The following is a 23,357-nucleotide window of genomic DNA, read 5'->3' as shown; positions in this document are numbered from 1 at the left end:
AATTAGCTGCTTCCAGCCTGAAGTGGAGGGACTAAGGAGGGCCAGGTGACAGCTTAATCGACATATGGGCCTTATAAAAGGACTGAGAATGAGATAAATCTGGAGGTGGAACCACAGGCAGTGGGCAGGCTACTGTGGAAGGCCTGAGTCAGGGTCTGCAGGAGACTAAGTACTCCCAGAAAACCAGCCTGGGGGCCCAATGCTCTATACCACAGCAGGGAAGGCTACAAGGAACACAGCCCCAAAGCAGCTGAGAACGGTACTCCACGGGAACCAGCCTGGGGACCCAGTGCTCTGTCCCAGAACCAGAATGACTCACACAGGTAGCCAAGAAACCAGCTGGGAGCAAGGCCCAGAGGGTGGGCTGAAGAGGCAGAAGGACATTTTTGTTTGTTGAACTGTTGCTACGGGTTTGCTTGTGATTTGGCCAGCGGGCTAAGTCACATCTCCAGCACAGACCAGAGACCCACCTCATGTGGAGAGCCAGAGACCCACCTCAGAGAAGGAAATGGAGGGAGAGCCAGTTGTACCATGTGTGGCCAGCGCTGTGTGCTATGGGGTAGCCACTCCCCTACAAGAGGTACCCAGTACACTTCTGAGCGTATTAATAATAATAATGTCATTAACTCAGTGTCACAACATCTTTGCTCAGTGCTGTCAGGGGTTGTACAACCCAACATCAAGACAACAACGCTGCATTCTCCCTGAAGATATTTTGAAATGATCTTAAAATCAGGGTCATGTTGACAAGAGTATAATAACAAGAGTGAATAGCCATCCTACACTTCAAAAACAGGCCATATAGACCAAATTCAGCCCTGGTGAATCAGGTACAGATCCCACTGAAGCTAATGGGAATTGCATCAATTTATGCCAAGGCCGAATTTGGCCCAATTTGTAGAAGGTCTGAGTTTCTCTGTATTAATCACTGCACCATGACCTTCTTGCACTGTGCTACACTTGTGGATCTTGATGCCCACTGACCTAACTGAAAAGACTCTTCTTGACATCAGTGGGCTTTGTATCAGTCTGCACTGAGAAAGAAACAGTCGAACCAAGGTATATTTGTTGGCATAAAGCATAGGTTTTAGTGGGTTATGCTATCACCAGAACTCCAAGGAGGATTCAGGTATACAACAGCATTCTGCTAGTTCACAGGAACAGAGCACATAGCAGAACAAAGCAAAAATATATGCCATATACACTACATACACCTGCCAACCCCTACAAGGCTTGTTGTGTGTCTTATTTAATTCCCACGAGCCTTGCAGGCGTCTCTTCAAATGAAAATGATTAGGGGAACAACTGCATTAGATTACATGGCATAGTATAAAAACGCAATACATACTTCCACTGCCAATGCTTCAAAAAGAGTAATTTACAGTCAAATGTAATAGACCTGTCTGAATGTTTTAGGAAAATATTATAATATATGTTTCTGGTGTCAGATTGGTGGATTAGAACTTTGTCATGTGAGCAGATTGTGATCTTTGTAAAAATGGATTGCAGTGTAGTTACTCATAAGATCTATTTGTTATTGTCTCACTTTTTGCCTCTTCCCACTGTACTAGTCTCTGTAATACATGGGATTTTAAGAGCAGTGGGAATTCTTTGAAAAGATGTAAATATGTAGTTTCTTCCTTTCTCTTCTTTATTAAGAGCCTCTACAATCTACAATTTTATCTCAATCACCTCTATTCATATTGACTTTCCAACTTTTTTTTTTTTTTTTTTTTACATTTCAACGTCTGAGCTATGATTCATTTCACTTTTCTTTTTTCTACTATGCATCCAGCTTCCCTTGATCCTTGAATCAGGTACAATGCACAGACTGAACAACATTAAGAGGAAGCAATATTAAGCGATAATTGTTCTGTGCCAAAGTCTGGTCTCAGTACACTCCCAGAATGAGAAGGAAAAATGCAGTGACAATTCGCCAGTGGCTTTGGGTTAGACTTACAGTCATATGGAGAGAGGACCCAAGTGAGAGCTGCGGTGCTTTGGGTATCTGTGGGAGAATGGCAATGTTGAATGTGTGGGTCTCCAGGTGGGTTTGTGGAATAGCAGCACTCGATACCTGCAAATACAAGTTCATACAAATGGAATCCTTGATCACAATTCATGATCACAATTCATTCGCAATGATGAAGAACTGCTATTGTTTGAAAACACAACTGCCTTTCTAGGCCCTCCTCTTAACCTCCCCTACTCCTCCTTCTGGCTTTGGGAGGACAAAGTTAGGGGCTGATCCTGAGAATATGAGCGCAGCAAAACTAGATGATAAATGCTGAAAAAAAACCACCCTGCACCTTCAACCAGATGTCTCTTAGGGTTGCTTCTCTGTGATCCAAATGCACTCACATAGTAGGTACCAGACTGTACTATTCTTTGATACGATATACTATCAAGGTCAAGGCTGCACAAGACGACTTTGTGCTCCACACTGGAAGATGGTCCATACCACCATCCCAATATCAAGATGAAATTAATATCTAACTCATCACAGTCCAGTTGCAGTTGCTTTTTTTTTTTTTTTTTTATAAACACATGGATCCAGCATAATTATTTTTACAAAAATTTAAAGGCACTAAAACATAGTGTAGAAACTATGCTAGAAAGGTTTATAATAATCCTGAAAGTCGGCAACCACCCTTAGCTCTCATTGCCTTCCCTACACTCAACACCGTGGAAGGATTAGGCCCCAGTACGTCCTTGACTTCAATAGAACTTAAAACAGTTTGTGAGTAAGAATGGACTTAACACCCGCTTCAAGTTGAGAACGTGCATGAAAATGCTTTGCGGAATTGAGGCCTGAAAGAGTAAAACTGAAATGATTTTAGTCACTCACAGGGTCTGTTTATGTTGATGTCATTTGAACTACAATTCCCAGGGCGCTGTTGAAAACACACAAGCCTGCCTTTTTTGGGAAGTCACAATCCACTTTTCTGCACTCAGACAGATGTATTATGATCTTCTGATGTGATACCGCACGCTGTAGCTTCTTTTCCCTATAGGGCTCGCTCCTCATACAATTATTGTCGCTGCACCAAGAAACTAAACCCACACGTCTGACTCATGCAAAAGGCAGATACCGATGAGCGACACAGCCATTAAATTAAAGATTAGCTTGTTCAACATCTGGCACTCTCAACTTCCTCATTATCACTTATATTAATTACTTCAGAAATTACCTTAACTGCCTGTCAGTAATAGCTTCTAAGTTGTAAACCAAATGTAACAAATATTGCACGCAAATGTTCATGTTGACTTAGCATTATGGGAGACTGTTAAACTTCCCAAGCAAAATGCAAGATCCTGTCTGAGGGATTTTATGATCATTCTGCCTGCTGGGAAGGTGGGGTTTATTTTATTATAATGGCTGCTGGGGTGTATTTTGTGCCTTTTTGTCTATATATACACATTTATTGGTGGAGTGAGAGCAGCAGTCTATTAAGAAAATTAAATTATTACATGAGAGAACCCCAGGAGAGAGATGGGCTCTTGGCCTGGGTGTTTTCAAATCGAACTCAACTCTCAAAAAAACCCACTCACTGCTCAGAGTGAGCACAGTAGGTTTGGGGAGGGCATGCTGCATTATTCATACCAAATAAAGAAGTTAAATCCCTGCTTCAAGAGCAAAACAGAACTTAATGCTGGAGTCGTGAGCCACACCTCCATAATTGCAGCAGCAAATCTCAAGGTGACGCTTTTCTCAGGGATGAAACACCCCGATACAGAAATACACATATGGGAGGGGGCCTGGGCAGAGGAAAACTCTGCAACCATCTCCTCATGGAGTGTTGTTTCCCTCCCCTCCTTCTGCTCCCCACTCAGTCATTCCCAGGACATCGCCTAAGGCACAGGGCCATCCATGCTGCCCTTGGCTGCAGCTGCCCCCTGGAAATCCCTTATCTTGAAGGGGGTTCCTATTACAAGGGAGTAAAGAAGGATAAGAGAGCAATAAGCTGTGTTATGTCTTCCTAGCCATCTCTGTGGGGCTGATGGGGAAAATACACCTCCCTGTCCCACTCCCTTCCACACCTGGTCTGCTTGGACATCAGTCCCAGACCCCTCCCACCAATACTGACTCCAGGAAGACCCCCGTCGCAGGGCTCCTGAAAAGTGGCATGCCCTGAGCATCAGCATTTTTAAACAACAAATATTCTGTGTAGATCCAAGCGTGGAAAGGGAGGGGGGTACTATCACTACCCCAGCAAGCATCCGCCTCCGGGCACACTGCTCCAGTCTGTGTCTTTTCTGCTGTAATGAGTCTGCGGTTTTCATTCTCGGGGCAGTCCTAAGCCAGGCCATGCACGTATAGGCCATTGTGCACCTGTTCACTCTGGGGACAGTCATTCTCTCACACCTTTTTAATGACTTTATTCCTCCATCTCCTGCCTAGAGAGGCTACCAGCAGGATATCACTACTGGAGTGGTGCACTTTAACTTCCTCTCAGGAGTCTACTCCTCTTTGAGATGGACGTAGAATCAGACAAACCTCTAGGAGTTGGCAGTCCCTTGGTAAGTTGTTTGAAAGGCAATTTTCCCTAGATCTGCGATGTGGTCTGTGACGTGCCAAACGAGGTCAACATCAGCATACAAGAGTTAGCCTAATAAATCAGCTCTACAGATGGATACCTCTACTACTGCGGTCATTACAAGGGGCCAAATCCTGCAGGCGGACAAAACTGTCTCTAGCATCAGTGGGAGTTTTACCTGCATTAAGACTAAGATTTGGTCCTACCTACAGGGAGCCTTTTTATGATTAAACCTTTCTGTCTCCAGGCACAAACATTGATCCTGATAATGGATAAGGCACAGCAAACAGAGTAAGTCTCAGAGGAAAATAAAAGCTGCTCTAGGACAGATGGCAAGACAGGCAGTACCTGGAAGTAAAAAGAGTCGCTCTCCGCGCGGGATCCAGACTGCCTATACCACACAATGCCTTTGTTAATGTCCTGCTGGGTGAAAGAGGTGGTTGGTGTGGCAGCTCTTCCATCAGGCAGACGCTGCCATGAGGCAGCTGGGCCATCTGCTGGCACTGGACCCAGAAGAACGACCTCCCCTGAGAAAGCAGAGGTGAACAGGGAGAGACCATGCATGAGACAAGGAAGCGTGTGTGTCCTTCCCCACAACCAACTGTGCATTCAAAGGGAAAAGTCTTCACCCACTGGCAGCCTCTTCTGTTCACTGGTCTGCCTCTAGATTAAAACACTCCAAAAAAAACACTCCAGCCTCCAAACACTCCTGTGAAGTAGGGAATCCATTTCCGGAGGTGGGTGACAGGCACAGGGAAGATGCCAAAGATCACATAGGAGGCATATGGCTGAGCCAGCAACCAAACCCATGTTTCCCAAGTGCCACTACACTGCTCCTAGACCACCCTACTTACTCCTATGTGTAGGGAGAGCTGACTCTTTGTAAGTGTTTGTGTCAACATATGGAGTGCACTTGAATTCTTTCTGGCCCAGTTTGTTTGATGCTTTTGTGCACCTTTTAACCCCATAATTTTATTCTTTACTAATTTAATTAAGCGGAAATATTCAGCACATATAGAAATGCTGAACTAATACATTACAACATCCAGTATTGTTAGCTGATGTTAAAACTCTGCAAAGCTATAGCTTCTGGTTGGAATAATATTCAGTTTAAAGATCCCCTGATATCACACAGAAAACACTCTGCTTATATCAGCTTTTACACAGAGCCAGACAGATCCTCAGCTGGTGTAAATTGTCCTACCTCCACTGGGTTCAACGCAGCCATGACAATGTTTATCACTGGAGGATCAATCCTGTTATTGATCAACTTGGACCCTCCAAATATATATAGAAGAAGATTCTTATCCCTTACTCATGGTGAACAACATTTTACTCCATGAGTAGCCCCCTAACTTCCATGAGATTACACAGAGTCAAGTGCTACTCACTGAAAGGGCATCAAAATCTTGGTCCTAAATATTTTATTTATTTTATTGTGCAACACATAATTCAAAGTTTGTCCAAAATCTCATATATAAATACAAACAAATCAAACAAAAACCTTACGAAAAATGACACGATCAAAACATCTTTTAAAGTAGATTATATCTAACTGATAATCAAATAAGAGACCCATGTGATCTTAAATGTCTTTGTATCACCTCTGAATGGGTATGAGGAGGTTCTCTTGGGATTCATGCATTCCTAACCCTTCATCCGTTCTGACACTAAAGTAAATGATTCCATTATGCTGAAGGTGTAGATTCCTTTGTTCGGTATTTTCTTATAAACGTTTTTGCAACTGACAGTGCTACTCCCATAGGACTGCTGTGATGTCTATTTAATCTAGAATTTATACATTATTTCAAAATGCAAACACCTGGGTTAAATAAACCCACACATTTAGTAAATCAGGTATATATTCAATAACTTCAGAACCAAACTTTGTCGCATGTTCAGAATTATGGCCCAACCCTGCACCATTGACTTCAATAACAGTTTTTCTGTTAATTGCAATAGGAGTATTATGGACATTTTTCCTAATATTAATGGGTTTTATATCACATTTTGTATACAGTTCTAGGGCTAGATCCTCAGCACAAAGAGTTTAATAAATTTTAAGGACAGAAAGGACCACTGGGACCATCTGGTCAGACCTTCCGCATAACATGATATGTCTACACTGCACACCAAGCCCAGATCTGTGGGACCTGAGCTTGTAGACTCAGTGTTTCCAACCCCATGCTTGAGTGTCCATACTGCATTGTAATCCTGGCTTTGCAACCACTACACCTGGATCTCATAGCCATGCTAACACGTCCATACTGCACTAATGCAGACCTTGGGTCTATGGCTTGACCTGCATCCACACTGCAAAATGCCCAGGCTTGGCCCTGAATCACGGTGTAATTCAGGCTCTGACCCACCCTCCTAGTGGGTTCTTAAGACCAGGGTCCTGAGTGCTTGCTGACTTGAGTCAGACTGATTTGTGTGTGGATGTTAAGGGGTTTTGGGTTCACACTGGAGTCAAAGCCCGGGGTTAGCACACAGTGTAAACATACCCACGCAGACCACAGGACTTCCCTGAATTAATTCCTGCCTCAAGTGTAATAGCTGCGGCTGAACTAGAGCAGATCTTTTAGAAAAACCTCCAATATCTTGATTTAAAAATGGTCGGTGACAGATAATCCACCACAACCCTTTGTAATTATTCCAATGGCTAATTGTCCTCATTGTTAAAATTTTTCACCTCATTTAGGGTCTGAATGTGTCTGGCTTCAACTTCCAGCTATTTGATCTTGTGATACCTTTGTTTGCTAGAATGAAGACCTCTCTATCATCAAGCTTCTTTTCTCCAGGTAGGTACGTATAGACTGTGATCAAGTCACCCTTTCCCCTTCTCTTTGATAAGCGAAACAGACTGAGCTCCTTGAGTCTTTAACTATAAGGCATGTTTATCAATCTTTTAGTCATTCTCACATCTCTTTTCTGAAGAGTCTCCAATTTTTCAACGTGCTTCTTGAATTGGGGACACCAGAACCGGACACAGTATTCCTGACTTCACTTAAGTCAATGGAGCTATGGTAATTTATACCAGCTGAGGATCTAGCTGGTCCTCAAAATTTAATTTTACTCATTTGTTTTAGAGTTATATATAATCTGTGCTAATAATTACATATCGTCCTATGTTTTAGTACTCATGGATAGAAATGTAGTCTGCACATATAGCAAACTCCAGTCTCTCACTGAATCTGTATTTAATTATGCATTCCACCTCTCTATTGACCTTTGAAAGTATCCTTTGTAGCTACTAATCAAAACCTATACAAATTATTTAGCTCTTTTTGTAGCAATAATTCTGCTTTGCAAAATATTCATTTTAAGCTCTCTTAGTTCATTTCCCAAAATCGCATTTGAATGATGTTTGAGTAATAAAAAAACGCTGGCTTGCATATCATGTTTCTCTCTTATCACTATGTGACATTCTGTACCTCAAAGTAGCACCCTGGAACCCCCATATTCACCATTATGACATGATTATGATCGGTTTTGTACAATGCATGCCTTGGGAGGTATCATTTGAAAAGTCTTGATCTGTTGAACATTAATATCCTTTTGGATTGTGTGTGCTACATTATATGTGCAGTTATGAAGTGTAGCAATGTGTGTTACTGAAATATGTTGTGAGGTTGGAAGACACCCCCAGCCAACCTCTCAAATACAACAGAGGACCAGCCAGACACATGCTGATGGCCCATTAAAGGGAATCCACTCTCCCAAGGGCCATCCCAGAGACTTCTCAAAGAGAGTATGTATGCCATCGAGACTGCCTGACCAATGGAGGTTGCCTAACCACCCCGTCACAGCAAGGATCTTTCTAGTAAGCAGGAAGAAGATATAAAAGGAGAGACAGTGACATCAACACTTGGTCTCTCCCCCCCAACTCAATACCTGGAAGAATGTCTCAATGGACCAACTGGGGAAGGGTGGTCCCAGGCTGGAAGGTAGTCCCAGCCTGTGTACTGGGGAACTGTAACCTGCTTGTACTATGTCAGGGTGAGACATTGTTTGGTTCAGTTCCTGCTTAGACTAAAAATTTAGGATTTAGAATGAATGTTAAATTTTCTTAAGTTAACTATCTCTGACTTGTGTGCCTACCACTTATAGTCACAATGTATCTTTCTGTCATTAATAAATCTGTTTTGGCTGAAGTGCTTGGGAAATCTCAGCTCAGTTTACAAAGGCTAGCGTGTATCCATTCAACACCGAGGGAGTGGTGAACTAATGAACTTGCACTGCCCAAGGAAGCCTTAAGCAGTGTGGGACAGTATAGTGCTGAGGTGCAAGGCTGGGGGAGAGCCTCCCTATTGGCGATTCATGAGTGGCTGGGACATCATTCATGTAACTCAGTTCAGTGTGTGCCTGCCCGTGGATGTCTGTGTAAACGCAGTGCTGACCAGAGTGTTATAGCTTGACGTCAGCATCACAACGCGAGAGGCAGCCCAGGTTGGTGAGTTCAGCGGGCTCAGCGATCCCACAGTCCAGGTTGCATCCGGCGACCCTGTCACGCACTGAAAACTACACTAATATTCCCCTAGAAGCATGGTCCTTCAATCTAATGATAGGCCTGATTCCGATACTTTACTCACATGAGTCAGTCTCTTAGGATGCCCAATTCCCATTCATTTTACTAACATTACAGACCTGGAGTGAAATCCAGATCCTACTGAAGTCAACTTGCAGTTTTGAGACTGACTTCAATTGGGCCAGGATTTAGCCTCTGGAGTAGCTATTCCCCCACAAATCAGAAGGAAGCATCAGCAAATAAAAATACATAGATGGTTCATTTCTAACTGGTCTGGAACAACAACAAGCTGAGACTAGAAAATGCACACACATTTCACGGATCTGGAATTCTGCTTGTACTGGAGCCCTATGTTGACCCTTTTTTACTCAGGACCTGTTTTTGTATTTCCTTGCTTTTTCTTAAATTATTATTACCACCACCAGGGATAATATTTCAGAGAAAACTTTGAAGATCAAAGGCTCCTGCTGTTTATTTCTCATCTGAAGCCATAAACCTCTGTTTATATAATCACAAATAGTTGTTGTGGAGATATTTACGATGATACATCCAGAGGATTATAACTTCAAATGAGGATTAGGCAGCAGGAGATGAACTCCTAAAGATCAAATTCCTGTTTTCATACGAATATTTCAAATGATTAAAAGCGAGACACACGCCTTACCCAGAGACAATATAGGGCATATTTAAATATGATCTGAACAGTAGCACTGTGTTTATCAACATCTTCTGTGAGGCTTCAGCAGCTGTTTAAGAATTAAACCTATTCTAAAAACAACACGGAGAAGAGCAGAGTCTGTGTTGTTAAAGTGACCCTTTCTAAATTGATCTGGTTCAGCAAATTAAAACAATACAGTTTCATTTGGGTCTAAAGCATGTTTAAAGATTATTTGTCCTTGTGAATGAAACAATACATCTGATGGGGAAATTAATGTCGTTCTCTCTTATTCATATTTATTTTCCAGCCCGATGTGCTCTGTTCTCTTTCCCATCCAGCTTCTCCGAATTTGTACCTCAGTCACAAATCCCATTACTTACCACCCTGCCTTCCCCTCAGCCTGTAGAATGCTTTTACCACCTTTGTTTCTGTAGACTGTGAAGGCAGCCACTCAGAGATCAGAGCCCACAGTGGGAATTAGGAGATAAGGTTGACATAAGAATTGGTCCAATAAAAGATATTCTCTCACCCGCCTTGTCCTTCTAATATCCTGGAACCAACATGGCTACAACGACACTGCATCACATCATGTTACCATTTGACAAACAGCGGGTGACATCGTGTTCCCATGAGGGTCTTTGTCCCAGGTCCTCACAAGATACTTGGTGCCCAGCTTCCACTGAAATCAATGGGAGTTAGGTGCCTAAATACCTTTGAGCATCTGGGTCTAACTCCATATTAACTGCACTGAGCTCAATGCATCTGCAACCATGGACAATGAAACGGAACATGCAGCCCCACCATTTGGGCATTCAGACTGGAATCTAGCCATGACTGTTTTACAAGCTGACGCCCATTTTAACTGGCCAGATGTGGGATTTGGACATCATATGTAAGTATTCGTAGCTGATGGTATTGAAACGCGCACTATAACTAACTGCGTTCTCCAAAGATATTTGATGTGTACAAAATACCATGAAATAATGTCCTTAGCCAGTGCTGAGCATGCCTGACTCCCAGAGAATTAGAAACCTGCACTTCTTCTGTTAAGGGTGGGAGACGCCAGGGAAGGAGAAGGAGCAGCCCAACAGCAATGTCCCCTGGTAGTACAGGATCTACAATAAGTTACCGTATCTTGGCTGGTCCTTGATGATCGTGTAGGTTATCTCAGATTCACTGGCACCAGGCATCTCTGCTTGCAAAATTCTGTTGGTGATCTGCAGCATCCCTCCTTCTGGGACCCACACCAGGGGGTTAGTGACCAGCCGGGGGCCTCCATCACTCTGCAGGGGATTGGGGGTGGGAGGGGGGAAGCAGCAGAGGCTTGGTTGAAGAGCAATGATAATGGGCCAGTGTAAACAAATTTTTAAACAAGAAGGATGAGGTTGAATATTGCAGAACACATGAGGCAGCTGACTCTCTGATTCTCATCTGCTTCAAAGAGGGAAGCTCCCTGTCCTACCAATTCCATTTCACACCTTGTTTTCCTTCCCACCTTCCACTTTCTCATTCTTCAGTCCCATTTGTGACTTTCTTCTTGTCCTCTTTGACCCCAGCTTCTCCTGATCGCAAGTCACTCCCTCCCTAATCCTCTCCGTACCATCATCCTCCGTCTCTGTCAATGGCCTTTTCACCTCTTCATTTAAACAGTATGGTCTTCCTTGTCCTTAAGTCCTGGTGCATCTGCTTCCCTTTCTTTCCCTTTGCAGCTTCTCTCTTGTCAGGTTAACCTCCATGACACTGTCAAAAATCCTCACTATCTCCACTGCTAAAACCTTTGTCCAGGACTAGAATACTTGTCTGATGCTATCTCTCCCCCTTTTAAATCCCTTCCCCACACACACTTCTTTGAGGATGGTTATAAACCACACCCTCATTTAAAAACAAGCTATAAATAAAAACACTCTCAACCTTTTTAAGTATCTGTAATTTTCATCATAGTGGAACAGTGACACTTCAATACACACAGGCCCTGGCAATCACTTCAATCTCTCACCCCTTTCACATCTTAGGAAGCATGTCAAAGTATAACACCTTTAGAACCAACAACACGCTGGGGAGAACTTTTCTGATATAGTTCTGCCATTACAAAAGTGTTTGCGAATACTTGAAATGACCGAGGGGTTTGGGTGTGGTAGTGTGTCTGGAAGAGACACATAAATAAACCTGATGTTCATAAAATATCAGAGACTATCAGGGTTGGAAGGGACCTTACTTGTGGCACAGGAAGTTTTCCAACTGGAAAATAAATATTTGGGAGCCAAATTTATCCCAAGGCAAAGTCAGTTTTAACAACAGTGACAAGTTCTCAAATACCTCATCCTAGATTACTGGGCTCTAAGGCTAGAGGTGGCCCTTGTGATCATCTTGTCTGACCTCCTGTGTAATCGAGGCCACAGAATTTCACCCAGCAATTCCCACATCAAGCCCACATTTTGTGGTTTAGCTGGAACATATTTTTGATAAAGACATCCAGTCTTAATTTAAAGACTTCACGTGATTAAGAATCTACCACATCCCTTGGTAAATGTTCCAATGGTTAATTACCCTCAGTGTTAAACATTTATGCCTTATTTATAGACTGAACTCACCTACCTTCACCTTCCAGTCACCTTATTATACCTTTGTCTACTACATTTAAAAATGCTCTCCTATCAAAAATTGTCGCCCCGTGTAAGTACTTATAGACCATGGTCAAGTCACTTCAATCTTCTCTTTGATAAGCTAAATATATTGAGCTTCCTAAGTCTTCCACTGTAAGGCAGGTTTTCCAAACAATTCTTATAGCTCTTTTTTTGAAACCTTTTCAATTTTTCAACATCCTTCTTGAAGTGTGGACAGCAGAACATGTCACAGTGTTCCAGGAATGGCTTCATTAATACCATATACACTGGTAATAACACTCCCCTCCATCTACTCGATATTGCCCAGCATTACAGCCAAGAATCATACTAGCCGTCTTAGCCACAGCATGACATTGGCAACTCCTCTTCAGCTGCGCTATCCACCAGGACCCCTATATCCTTTTCAGTCACTACTTTCTAGGCTACAGTCCCGCACATCCTGTAAGTGTGACCCACATTCTTGGTTCCTACCTGTATGACCTCACATTTGGCTGCATTAAACTGCATGTTGTTCAAATAAACCCATTTTACCAACCAATCCAGATTGCTCTGTATAACTTAACTGTCCTCATTGTTTACCGCTTCATCAAGTTTTATGTTATGTACAAACTTTATCAGTAATGATTTTATATTTGCTTCCAAATCATTTATAAAAATATTGAACAACACTGGACCAAGAACAGATCCCTGCAGGATCTCTGCAGGTCCCCATTAAAACACCCCCATTGTATGATAACTCCCCCATTACAATTACTTTTTGAGATCTACCAATCAAATTTTAATGAATTTAATATTGATTTTGCATAATGCAATTTTTTTAAATCAGAATGTCATGTAGTCCTAAGTTTTACATCATTTAGGATCAGCAGATCCCCTAGGACAAATGACCGCTTTATTCTTTAAAAGAATTGAGCAGAAGTAAGACAGGACTGATTGCCAGCAAAGGAGAACCCTAACAATACCCATGGCAACTTTCCACCCATCTTCAAGTGTCAGTGATGTCACGGCACTTATGGAGTTTAACATCAAAGCATAAATCAGCAGCAGGAAATTACCAGCTTGAAAGGGTCAGAGAAATTACCAGATTTATTATGGCAGGGGAGAAATGAGAGAGCAGCCGTGCTTCAGAGTACTTTGAGGGCGAGGGCCAAAAATGCACTGTATGAGAAGAAAAAATTTCCAAGAAAATGTTAATTAAAAGTAAGGTCACAGTTCCAGAGCAACAATGGCATTTCCTCATTTCGAAGGGATGGATGAATGAATGAAGGGCTCTTCATTCCCCACAATAAATCATTCAGTCATTTTTCAATAACATTCCCGGCTGGCTTTGATGCTGTGATTCAACTAATTAATAAAAATGTACTCAGCAAAAGGTTCCTTCTTGCTTGCTAATCCTTTTATTTTGTAAGTGACAAGTTATAGCTAGGCCAGAGTCAGTTCTCCTGCAGAGGTCAGCGACACAACTGGAATCATGTCAGATTTTTGTTTACCGGTGGTAAGGCTGATCGTTACATTTCCACTGTGTGTGTGCGCGTACCCACACGCATGAATTCGAATGCACCTTTTGTGAGTACTGAACAGTCCTGAAGACTAAAGTCCTCTCTATTTAACCACTCAGCAAGTATAGCACAGGCTATTGCTGGTCATGCTTCCGCCACACTGCCTTGCCAATGTGCCTCAACCCCAACCTGGCTGAATCGCCCCTAGTGGTGAGAAGGTAGTTCAGTCTCTATGCCCGTTCAAATCTGGGCCTTCCTGCTGAAACTGCCCACAAGAGATACTTATCCACTGCGAAATGAACCGAGACTATCAGCCCTTACTACACTGAACATCACACAACCATCTGATCTAAGTATCTTTTGGCCACCTGGAAGGCAAAGGGTTCCATATCCCATTACCCAGGCTGATACCTACAACAAACACACAACATGCAGCCAGGTCTAACTCCCGCTTTGGCTGATCTGATGCTGTCAGATGGCACATTTTCTAGGGTGTGGACTCACTGTTTCCCAATAGAGCAGGGGTCTCAAACTCAAATGACCACGAGGGCCACATGGGGACTAGTACATTGGCCGGAGGGCTGCACCACTGACCACCCCCCAACCCACTGCCCTGGCCCCGCCCCACTCCACCCCTTCCGGCAGCCCCACCTCTGCCCCGCCTCTTCCAACCCCTTCCCTGAAAGATTAAGTGACTTGGCCAAAGTTATATAAGGAAGTCAGTTGTAATTGTTGGGTTCCACAATACACAATAGCAGGACTGCACAAATCTGACCTCTTCTCAGGTGGACAAATCCTTGACTTTTTGACGACTCTTATCTTATGACAACACCACACATTATTGAAATGATTGTTACACAATGTATAGTGTCTGACATAAAAATTGTCTGCCACAGTGCATTCTACTTTTTTTGCTTTTTTAAAAGTGATGTGATTTAAAAATAGATACTGCACCATAATTTTCTTTACCACCGCATTCCCTGTACTTAGAATGGGAATAACACAACTACAGGTGGGAACATCCAGTTTTTAATAAAAATGGAAGAATTAAATTAAAATAAATAATAATAATTGTTAAATTTTAGGGATCTCTTCTCAAATATCTCTAGGAACATGATTAAATATTAAGAAGGGTCAAGTATTAAGTAAAGTTTATTAAACTTCAGTGATCTTGATAGCTTTGGGATGTTGATCAGCCATGAACCCACCGCACTCAGTACCTCCCCATCCCTTTAAAGCTGAAGTCAGCAATTCAAACACTTTGTTAACTAAGCCTTTTAATTTATGTAGGTTTCTTTTCCTGATAGTTTCCTGAGATCCATTCATTTTCCAGATGCATCCACTCTTCTCACAATTTAGCACGGACTGTGTAATACTAACTTACTGTGTCGGGCACTCACAGAAGAACTCTTTCTTCCAAACACCAAGCTGTCCTGTTTTCTCCTCCACTGATGTTACTTAGCTACATAACCTAACCTCTGGTCAAATGAATAACCCGCTTTAAAGCCAGTCATAAATGAGCCTCAATCACAACCCCAAACCCAAACACCTCCACACTTTGGGGACGTTTGACTCCTTATCTGGATCAGAACTTTGCCTCTGGCCCCTAATTTTATAATTTGCTGGCCCAAATCCCCTAATCAGTGCACCCTCAGACTTTGGGGGAAGTTTGGATCCGGATGTGAATTTTTTAGCTGGGGGCCCATGTCCAATATCATACTATTGCCTGCAGATTGCTACCAGCCTCTCAGCACCCCTTCCTCCAGGGAGTGAGGGTAGAGTCAGGCCCCCCTCTTCTCACATGTCTATTGCTCCCACCGCAAAAAAGAATGGTGCATTTTCAGCTCTCAGACTGCAGCTACAGATGAACTGAAACAGGAACTATTTAGCTAAGCTGAACCACTAAAGTGGAACCATTGTGGGTCTACAAACCAAAACACCAACAGACAAGATTTTGCAAACCCAAACCCAAACCCAACCTGCCACTTTGCCCCTCCCTTGCTGCACCCCTGTCAGCAATGTCTGGTCTCTAACCTCTCCCCCAGATATACTGCTTTTATAAACTACTAGCTTGGCCACTGCAGAAAGGAACATACCTTTGGAGAAATCTTAATGTGGAACAGGATATTCTGGAAGTGGTGCCCATCATTCACTTGCAGCAGAACCGTATCATCCCGACTGTCAGAACCATCGTGAGCGTACCGTAGGAGTCCATTCGCCAGGTCATCCAGATGGAATACTTGGGCTGCAGAAGCTGTGTCCCCTGGAGTTTTGACCAGCTGGCCATGACGTGGAGGATCTAAAACCATCGCTGCTACATCCTGGGGATTGTCATTGTCTCGAATATCAAGCAACACGTTTGTTATTGATCCAGTATCCCCTCTGCTGATAAAGAGGACTTCATTCCTTAGCACGTAGGGGGCCTGAAACATAAACACAGCTCTTAGCTGTTTGCTAAACAACAGTGCTCTAATGCTGTTGGAAGTCTGGAAGTAAGGTGTGGGGTAGGGAGATTAATTCCCTTCATGTGCTGGAAAGCCCCTATTTGTAAACAATAGGAATTCACTAACTGCACGTTTCCCCAGAAGGGTAGAACTTAAGACTATCTAGACAGATTTAATTACATTAGAAGGTGGGATTCTCACACTGCAGCAAGCTGAACAAAAAGCCTCAGGACATTTATGCATAAAGAATGTAGTTACCTGCTCACGGTCTGTATCCCCTTTGCTGCTCTGCTTGGATAGCTCAATAAGAACCTCAAGGGACAAGGCCTGGTTTTGCTAAAGTCAATGGGAACTCCGAGCAATAACTGATTTCCAGACCTTTTCCCCCTGATTTTGGTAGAGCTGCCCTAGTGCCTAGTTACAACCCTCTCGCTTGCCCAACGACCAAGAAGGAGAAGGCATCATTCCTATCAAGGAAAGGCTATGATGAGGAGGAAAACGTACATAAAAATATGACCTGACACTTCATGGACCAGACAATGCCGCCTCCTCTTGCACATACTGGGTAATGGCTCTAGATGTAGCCCAAGAGAAGACTGCCACCTTTTGCATTCACCACTTCCCATTTCTGCAGCTCCTAGGCGTTCCATGGAGGTCTCCCATACAGGTAATGACAGGCCCACCATGCTTTGCTTTTGTAATCAAATGAAATTGCAGTCCCAGGTGGTATGGCAACATCATTATTAATCATATTTATCATGGTAGTGCTCCGGCAGCAACCGAGATCAGGGCCGCCTTGCGTTACGCACTGTACAAGCACAGAGCAGCAGACTATCCCTGCTCTGAAGAGCTTAAAATCTACCAGACAAGACAGACAGGTTAGGGGAAGGGCATATAACGCAGATCACTGTTTCATTATAACCGGTTACGTATCTGGGTAAATGTGTTTTCTTCAGGTTTCAAGTGTCCCTTTATCTAGGAAACAGGCAACATGAACCTTTAGAAAAGGGATTTTTTTTTTTCTAATCAAAACCCAAAGCCAAAGAACACAGATTGTCTCCACCTGTTGTCTATTGTCACCTACTTTAAATTGCAAGCTCTTAGGGACAGAGACTATCTTTTCGTTCTGTGTGTGTATAGTGCCTTTCATCATGGGGCCCTCACCCCGGCTGGAACCTGTAGGCACAACCATAATACAACTAAATAATAATCTTAGTTTAATATCCCTCTGCTGAAATAAGGGTTCTTTTTAGAACAGCACTTCTTCTAAGACCCACTCTTTTCCTCAAAAACAAAGGTTATTAAACTGATGATATTGTCGTATAAGGAACACTGCTGCAAACGCACATGATACAGACTATGGGTACTTACCTATTCCCTGACATGCAAATTAAAAAGAAATCTAAAGGGATGGCTTCACACAGACAAATGACTCCATGTGACACCTAATGGCTGGGAGACCTCAGCTTATGTTAAAGTGTCTCAGTGGAAGTGACTGAAGGGAGTAACATGGGAATGCACAGGGTTTCGTTATTCTGCTGGTGAAGAAGTGAGTCTGAAGCAAAAAGCCACCTCCACTTGGCTGGGCTTTTGATCTCTTGTCCAGCAGACAAAATGAGAATTAAGCAGCACAGACTTTGGACTAAATTTGGCATGGGCATAAGTAGGTCCAACTTCCACTGAAGTCAACGGAATCATGTCTCCTTATGCGGGGACTGAATTTGGCCCATTGTCTCCAAAAGAATCAGGCAATAGCATTCTTAAACTCTTCACCTCAGCTAGTGTATGAAGTGTTTGTACAGACACAGACCCTAGGGCCTGACCCTTAGAAGTCACTGGAGTTGGAACTGACTTCAATAGGCTTTGGATTAGACCTCTAGTCCTAGCTCACCTAAGTCTCTACTCTGCTTCCACTCAAACCACGGGGAGTTCTACTACTGACTTCAACAGTTGTAAGACTAGGCCTGTAATGAAATATTTTCTTGCTGCGCAAAGTACAAGGCCGCCAAATAATGCTCAGACATATGTTTTATGGAAAACAAATTCTATTTATAGATTGGACCAACCCAGCTACACAACAGCTTTAATTCCAGGGCAAAGGGGTACCAAACCTCCATCTTGAAGACATTACATAACCTGGGAAGAAGTCCGGTTACAGTCCAAATTTTACCAGTTTCAAATTAGTTATCTAGTTCTTTCTTGTAAGGAGCACTGTTGAGTTGTATAAGTTATTGTGTAAGCTATTAATTTAGCCCACATAGAAAATAATGCTTAAAAGCAAGAAAACACAATCAAGATATTTAAAAAAAAAAAATCCTCAAGTTACCATTAAAGGGCCCAACCCTGAGAGGTGCTGAATTCCTACTGACTTCACAGGATCAAGAGACTATGGGTCCCCCAAAAAGAAAAAACCTTCTCAAACTGGAGGATTTATTCCCTATCAGGAACACTAAATAGATAAATAAAATGGTCACCAATGCTATACATAGTGAGGATGTCAGTAGTTCAATGTGCCAACATTTCTGCTTTGGAGCGGTGTTGCAGCTGGTTGTGATCCTACATAATTAGCCTAAAACACAGCATAGCACTACAGCCTGAAATCTGAACCTAACTGGAGAGATTAAAGAAACTTTTATATATTTCTTAAATGACTCACGATTAAGGGTGCGGAGTCAGGCAGACAAGAGTCAACACTAAAAGACTGTGGCTCTGATTCTCAGTAACACTAAGGCTGTTTTACACTGCTTTGATGATATAAAGAGGCCTTGAAGTTTATGATTCTCATTCTCCTTTACACTGGCCAGACTGTTGTAAAACAGCCTTTGTTTAAATGAGAATCAGGTCCCATAAGAGTATAAGATGTGATTACCACTACTGATTGGCTAAGAATTGCGTACCCAGCTAATCTGTGCTAAAACATCCAATTAATTTTGTAACCCTGTCCTCCTTTCACATACTTGTTTCTCTCATCCACCTTTTATATTTTGTGTTTCAGACTGTAAGCTCTATGGGGCATGAACCTCTTTTGCTATATGTTTGTACAGCCCCTATCACCATGGGGCCCAACTTAGTTGAGGCCTCTAGGCAATAGCAGACTACAGATATTAAGTAATAATGATAGTAAAATAATCATATACAATGGGAACACAATGGACTATAAGCTCAACATGAGTAAAAGTGGTGAGCAGTTTAAGGGGTACATAAATGACTGCAGAGACATTTAGAAATCTCTTTTGCTCTGTTTGTTCCTACTAGTCTACTTAATCAGCAGCCCGGAAGCAGACACTCTTACTACAGGCTTTCAAGTGCAAAAGATTCTCCTGTAGAGATCAATAATGACTCCGTTGAAGTGGAATAAACGTCTAGATCATCCACTATCTGAAAGACTATTTTAAAAAGTAAGTGACTCTCAACCTTAACGTTAGAAGAGCTGCCGTTCTGCTATACCATAATAATTGTGCACAGCACTACAGTCCTCAGTGGCCCAAATTCTGCTCTCACTTAAACTGTTTTTACATGGTGTAATTCTATTAAATTAAATGGAGCTTCTCCTAATTCACACCCGTGTAAATGAGAGGAGAATCCAGCCCTGTGTGTCTCTGGTATATCCTCTTTGGCCTGAAGAAATTCAGATCGACTGACTTTTGCTCAGGTTCATTTGTTATTGTTACAAGATACCAAGTTTCTCTTGTAAATTTAAAATCTATATAAAAAACATCAGGGATTTCTTCAGCTTTGTTATATTACCTGTGTCGACAGTGCTTGCACAGTGATCATCTCTAACTGGGAGAAGAACTGCTGGTCGCTGACCTTCAAGGAAAACTGACCTTTCCTAAACAAGTCCGCCGCATAAAAATAGAATAATATTAATGGATGAAATGTGCTTGTGGAACAGAAGAAAGACAAAATACTATATATTCAAAGAGGAATGAGTAGATTAGTGGCAGGTGAACTTAATACTTCTGCAATTAGGTTTATATAGTATCTTCAGTAAAGTGCATTCACAGTACATAATATACTCCAATTTCCCTTTGCCTATTATTATCTACAGTAAACCAGTATGTCCAAAATTCAACAAACTAGTCTCCATTAAAGAATACTGGGTGGGATTTTCAAAAGCACTGAAGTGACTTTTTGAAGACCACGCAGAAAGAAATCTCTAGCTCAATAGAAAACCACATGCTCCTGCCCCTTCTCTCGTCAGAATTAGCTTACATTTTTAAGTGCTTTGAGATTCTGACATGAAGAGTGCTCTGAAAGTAAAAAATTATTATTGACAACAATGGGCCAAATTCTGCTCTTAGTTACACAGGTGTAAAACTGGAATAACTCCACTGATTCCAGCCCACACACTAGAGCTTATTCTGGTTGCAGGGTGGTGTGACCGAGTGTGGAATTTGGCGCTCAGTCTCATTCAGGCACATATGAGTGGCAGTCAGTAGATGCAATTTCCTCAAACATTACAGATCTGAACACACCCAGGTACTATACACGAAGTAAGGGAACATACTGTCAGGACCTAAAAAGCGAGAGCATGACGTCAGCAGTGGCTAAGCGCAGGTCATGCTGGGATGTGGATCTACATAATTATTTGAATATTTTCCTGTCGGTATCAAATAACTATGTACCACAACCACCCTTAAAACATCAACATTTACCGCCACCATCACCGTATCCCAAGCATGGGAGCTACACTTGCTCCCACTGAATCCAACAGCAAACTCTCATTCAATTAAACGGAAGCTGGAGCATAGTTCTCTCCTATTCTAAACATGGAGTGAAATGTGCAGCCTGTGATACCGTGGTACAGCAACTTTGGTGCTGTGATGGAAACATTGCAATGCGCCTCACAGAAAGCAGTTTCGGTGCTGTGCCGACTGACAGGTGAGTAACTCTTCGAGACGCATCCATCGTTGCGAGACCAAGAGATCAAAACAAAGACACACTCAGTCACCTGGATTTCTCTTTGCTGTGCACAAAGCGGACTCTCTTCTCCTTCACATCCTTCCAACTGAAGTGGTCACCTTTGTCCAGTTGCACATCTTTCCCATTCTCCATTATCACTAGCCTACCATTGGTGGGAGAGCGGACCACATGGAACAGCAGCTCTCCATCTTGGTCACCCAGGTCACGTGCATCCATGAAGGACAAGTCTAGTGGCTTTACCCCACCAATCCCTACTGTGAGTGAACCATTCACCTGGGGAGCAGACATATCTGTATTGGCTAGAAACAAGGGAAAAACGTCATTAATACCTAATGACAGGTTTCAGAGTAACAGCCGTGTTAGTCTGTATTCGCAAAAAGAAAAGGAGTACTTGTGGCACCTTAGAGACTAACCAATTTATTACCAGCAGGAGAGTGAGTTTGTGTGGGGGGGGGTGGAGGGTGAGAAAAAACCTGGATTTGTGCTGGAAATGGCCCAACTTGATGACCACTTTAGATAAGCTATTACCAGCAGGACAGTGGGGTGGGAGGAGGTATTGTTTCATGATCTCTGTGTGTATATAATGTCTGCTGCAGTTTCCACGGTATGCATCCGATGAAGTGAGCTGTAGCTCACGAAAGCTCATGCTCAAATAAATTGGTTAGTCTCTAAGGTGCCACAAGTACTCCTTTTCTTTTTATTAATACCTAAGACATGCTCTCACTACATAATCAGAGGCAATGTTCATTTGTCTCTCTGTCCTCCTAGACGTGCATGTTTGCTGCTGCCCTCTGCTAGATACTAGACCAGACTCACCTAATATCACTCTCATTACTGGAGGACACAGTGGTCTAGAGGAATGACCACAGAGTAGAGTATCAGGAGGGACCAATTTCTAATCCAGGTTCTGCCACAGACTGTGTGAGCTCAGACAAGACACTTCTTATCTCTGTATCCCTATCTGTAAAATGGGAACAACAACCCTTACTGATCTACCCTTCAGAGGTATTAATTAGTTCATGTCTACATGGTGCTTTGTACATATAAAATGCTATGTATCATTGTTGCCTCAGTAATGTATTTTTTCCACATGGTTTTATTCTGCATCCACGAATGATGGGAGACGGGGCTGCGGGGAACATGCTGTAGCTGAAGAGAATTATCCCTAACTATACAAATTAACTTTACTTGGAATGCCAGCTGCATGCATTTTCCTGAAAAGAAACATTACAGAGAACTAGCTTTCTACTCCTTTTAATAGCCAGTCCGTGAACAGCATGGAGCGTCTGTACAAAACTTGAGTTTCAAAAATACTACTAAACAAGTGCTACCTCTCGACCCAAAAACCTGTCAGAAAAACACCAGTTAAGTTCCCTTATCCACCATGGGAGGAACTCACCTTCACACACTCTGGTCCTGGTGTTGCCATAAAAACCATGAGCACAGTAAGAAACACAAAGCTTGTTCTTCAGAAACATGGTGGCATCACAGAGGTGGCACTCACTGGCATTGTCACACTCCAAGCATCCCACGGGGCAAGCTGAGATGGATGGGAAGGCACAACCTCATCAGGCACCACAAACAATGCAAGAACTGATATGTGCAGGTGTCCCAGTTCTTAGATTAGGAAACAACTACTCCCATTACTACCTTGCCTAATGGTAAAAAATTACCCAAACTGTATCTACAAGTGCTAACACACCCACTCACAAATACACAGAGAGTAGTGTCCTTGGTAGGAAGCTTTTACCAGTGTGAGATTCATTGCTGGTTCTACTAGTATTCCCCCATTTAACATAGGAAAGCTCTCTCACACTGACAATCTTTCAAAACAGAAGAATGTTTTAAGTGGAACCATGGTTAGCTTTGCACAAGTGAAAAATCTGGCCGTGCACTCAGATCCTGCACAACTAGCTAATCTGAACATACAGGAGAAAGCTATAGTGGATCTATTACATAACAGTGAATATTATTTTCATTATGGGCAAATGTCATAAGTAGAGGTTCACTAAAACCAGAGTTGCTGTTTGCATGGAATTTCACTCTATCCAAACTCACCGTAAGTGGGTTCTAGGGTAGGCATAGCCTATTCCTTAATTCTCAATCTGATTTCACCTAGTCAGCAATGAGTTTCATATCA

General features: G+C 42.6%; 1 protein-coding gene across 1 annotated transcript in view; it reads right to left on the bottom strand.

The window, feature by feature from the left end:
* Positions 1–23,357, bottom strand: part of FRAS1 (Fraser extracellular matrix complex subunit 1) — a 301,544-nt gene that overhangs the window by 83,501 nt on the left and 194,686 nt on the right. The window contains exons 26-32 of the mRNA XM_077814356.1: positions 22,617–22,757; positions 21,246–21,516; positions 20,039–20,123; positions 15,944–16,270; positions 10,854–11,007; positions 4,887–5,065; positions 1,961–2,077 (exon numbers count right to left, since the gene is read on the bottom strand). Coding sequence (XP_077670482.1) covers positions 1,961–2,077; positions 4,887–5,065; positions 10,854–11,007; positions 15,944–16,270; positions 20,039–20,123; positions 21,246–21,516; positions 22,617–22,757 — 1,274 coding nt within the window. The remainder of the gene's footprint in view (positions 1–1,960; positions 2,078–4,886; positions 5,066–10,853; positions 11,008–15,943; positions 16,271–20,038; positions 20,124–21,245; positions 21,517–22,616; positions 22,758–23,357) is intronic.

The sequence above is a fragment of the Eretmochelys imbricata genome, chromosome 4 (assembly GCF_965152235.1).
Source record: "Eretmochelys imbricata isolate rEreImb1 chromosome 4, rEreImb1.hap1, whole genome shotgun sequence".
NCBI lineage: Eukaryota > Metazoa > Chordata > Testudines > Cheloniidae > Eretmochelys > Eretmochelys imbricata.
Note: the sequence above shows the minus strand (reverse complement) of the source record. Positions and strands in the feature narration are given on the sequence as shown.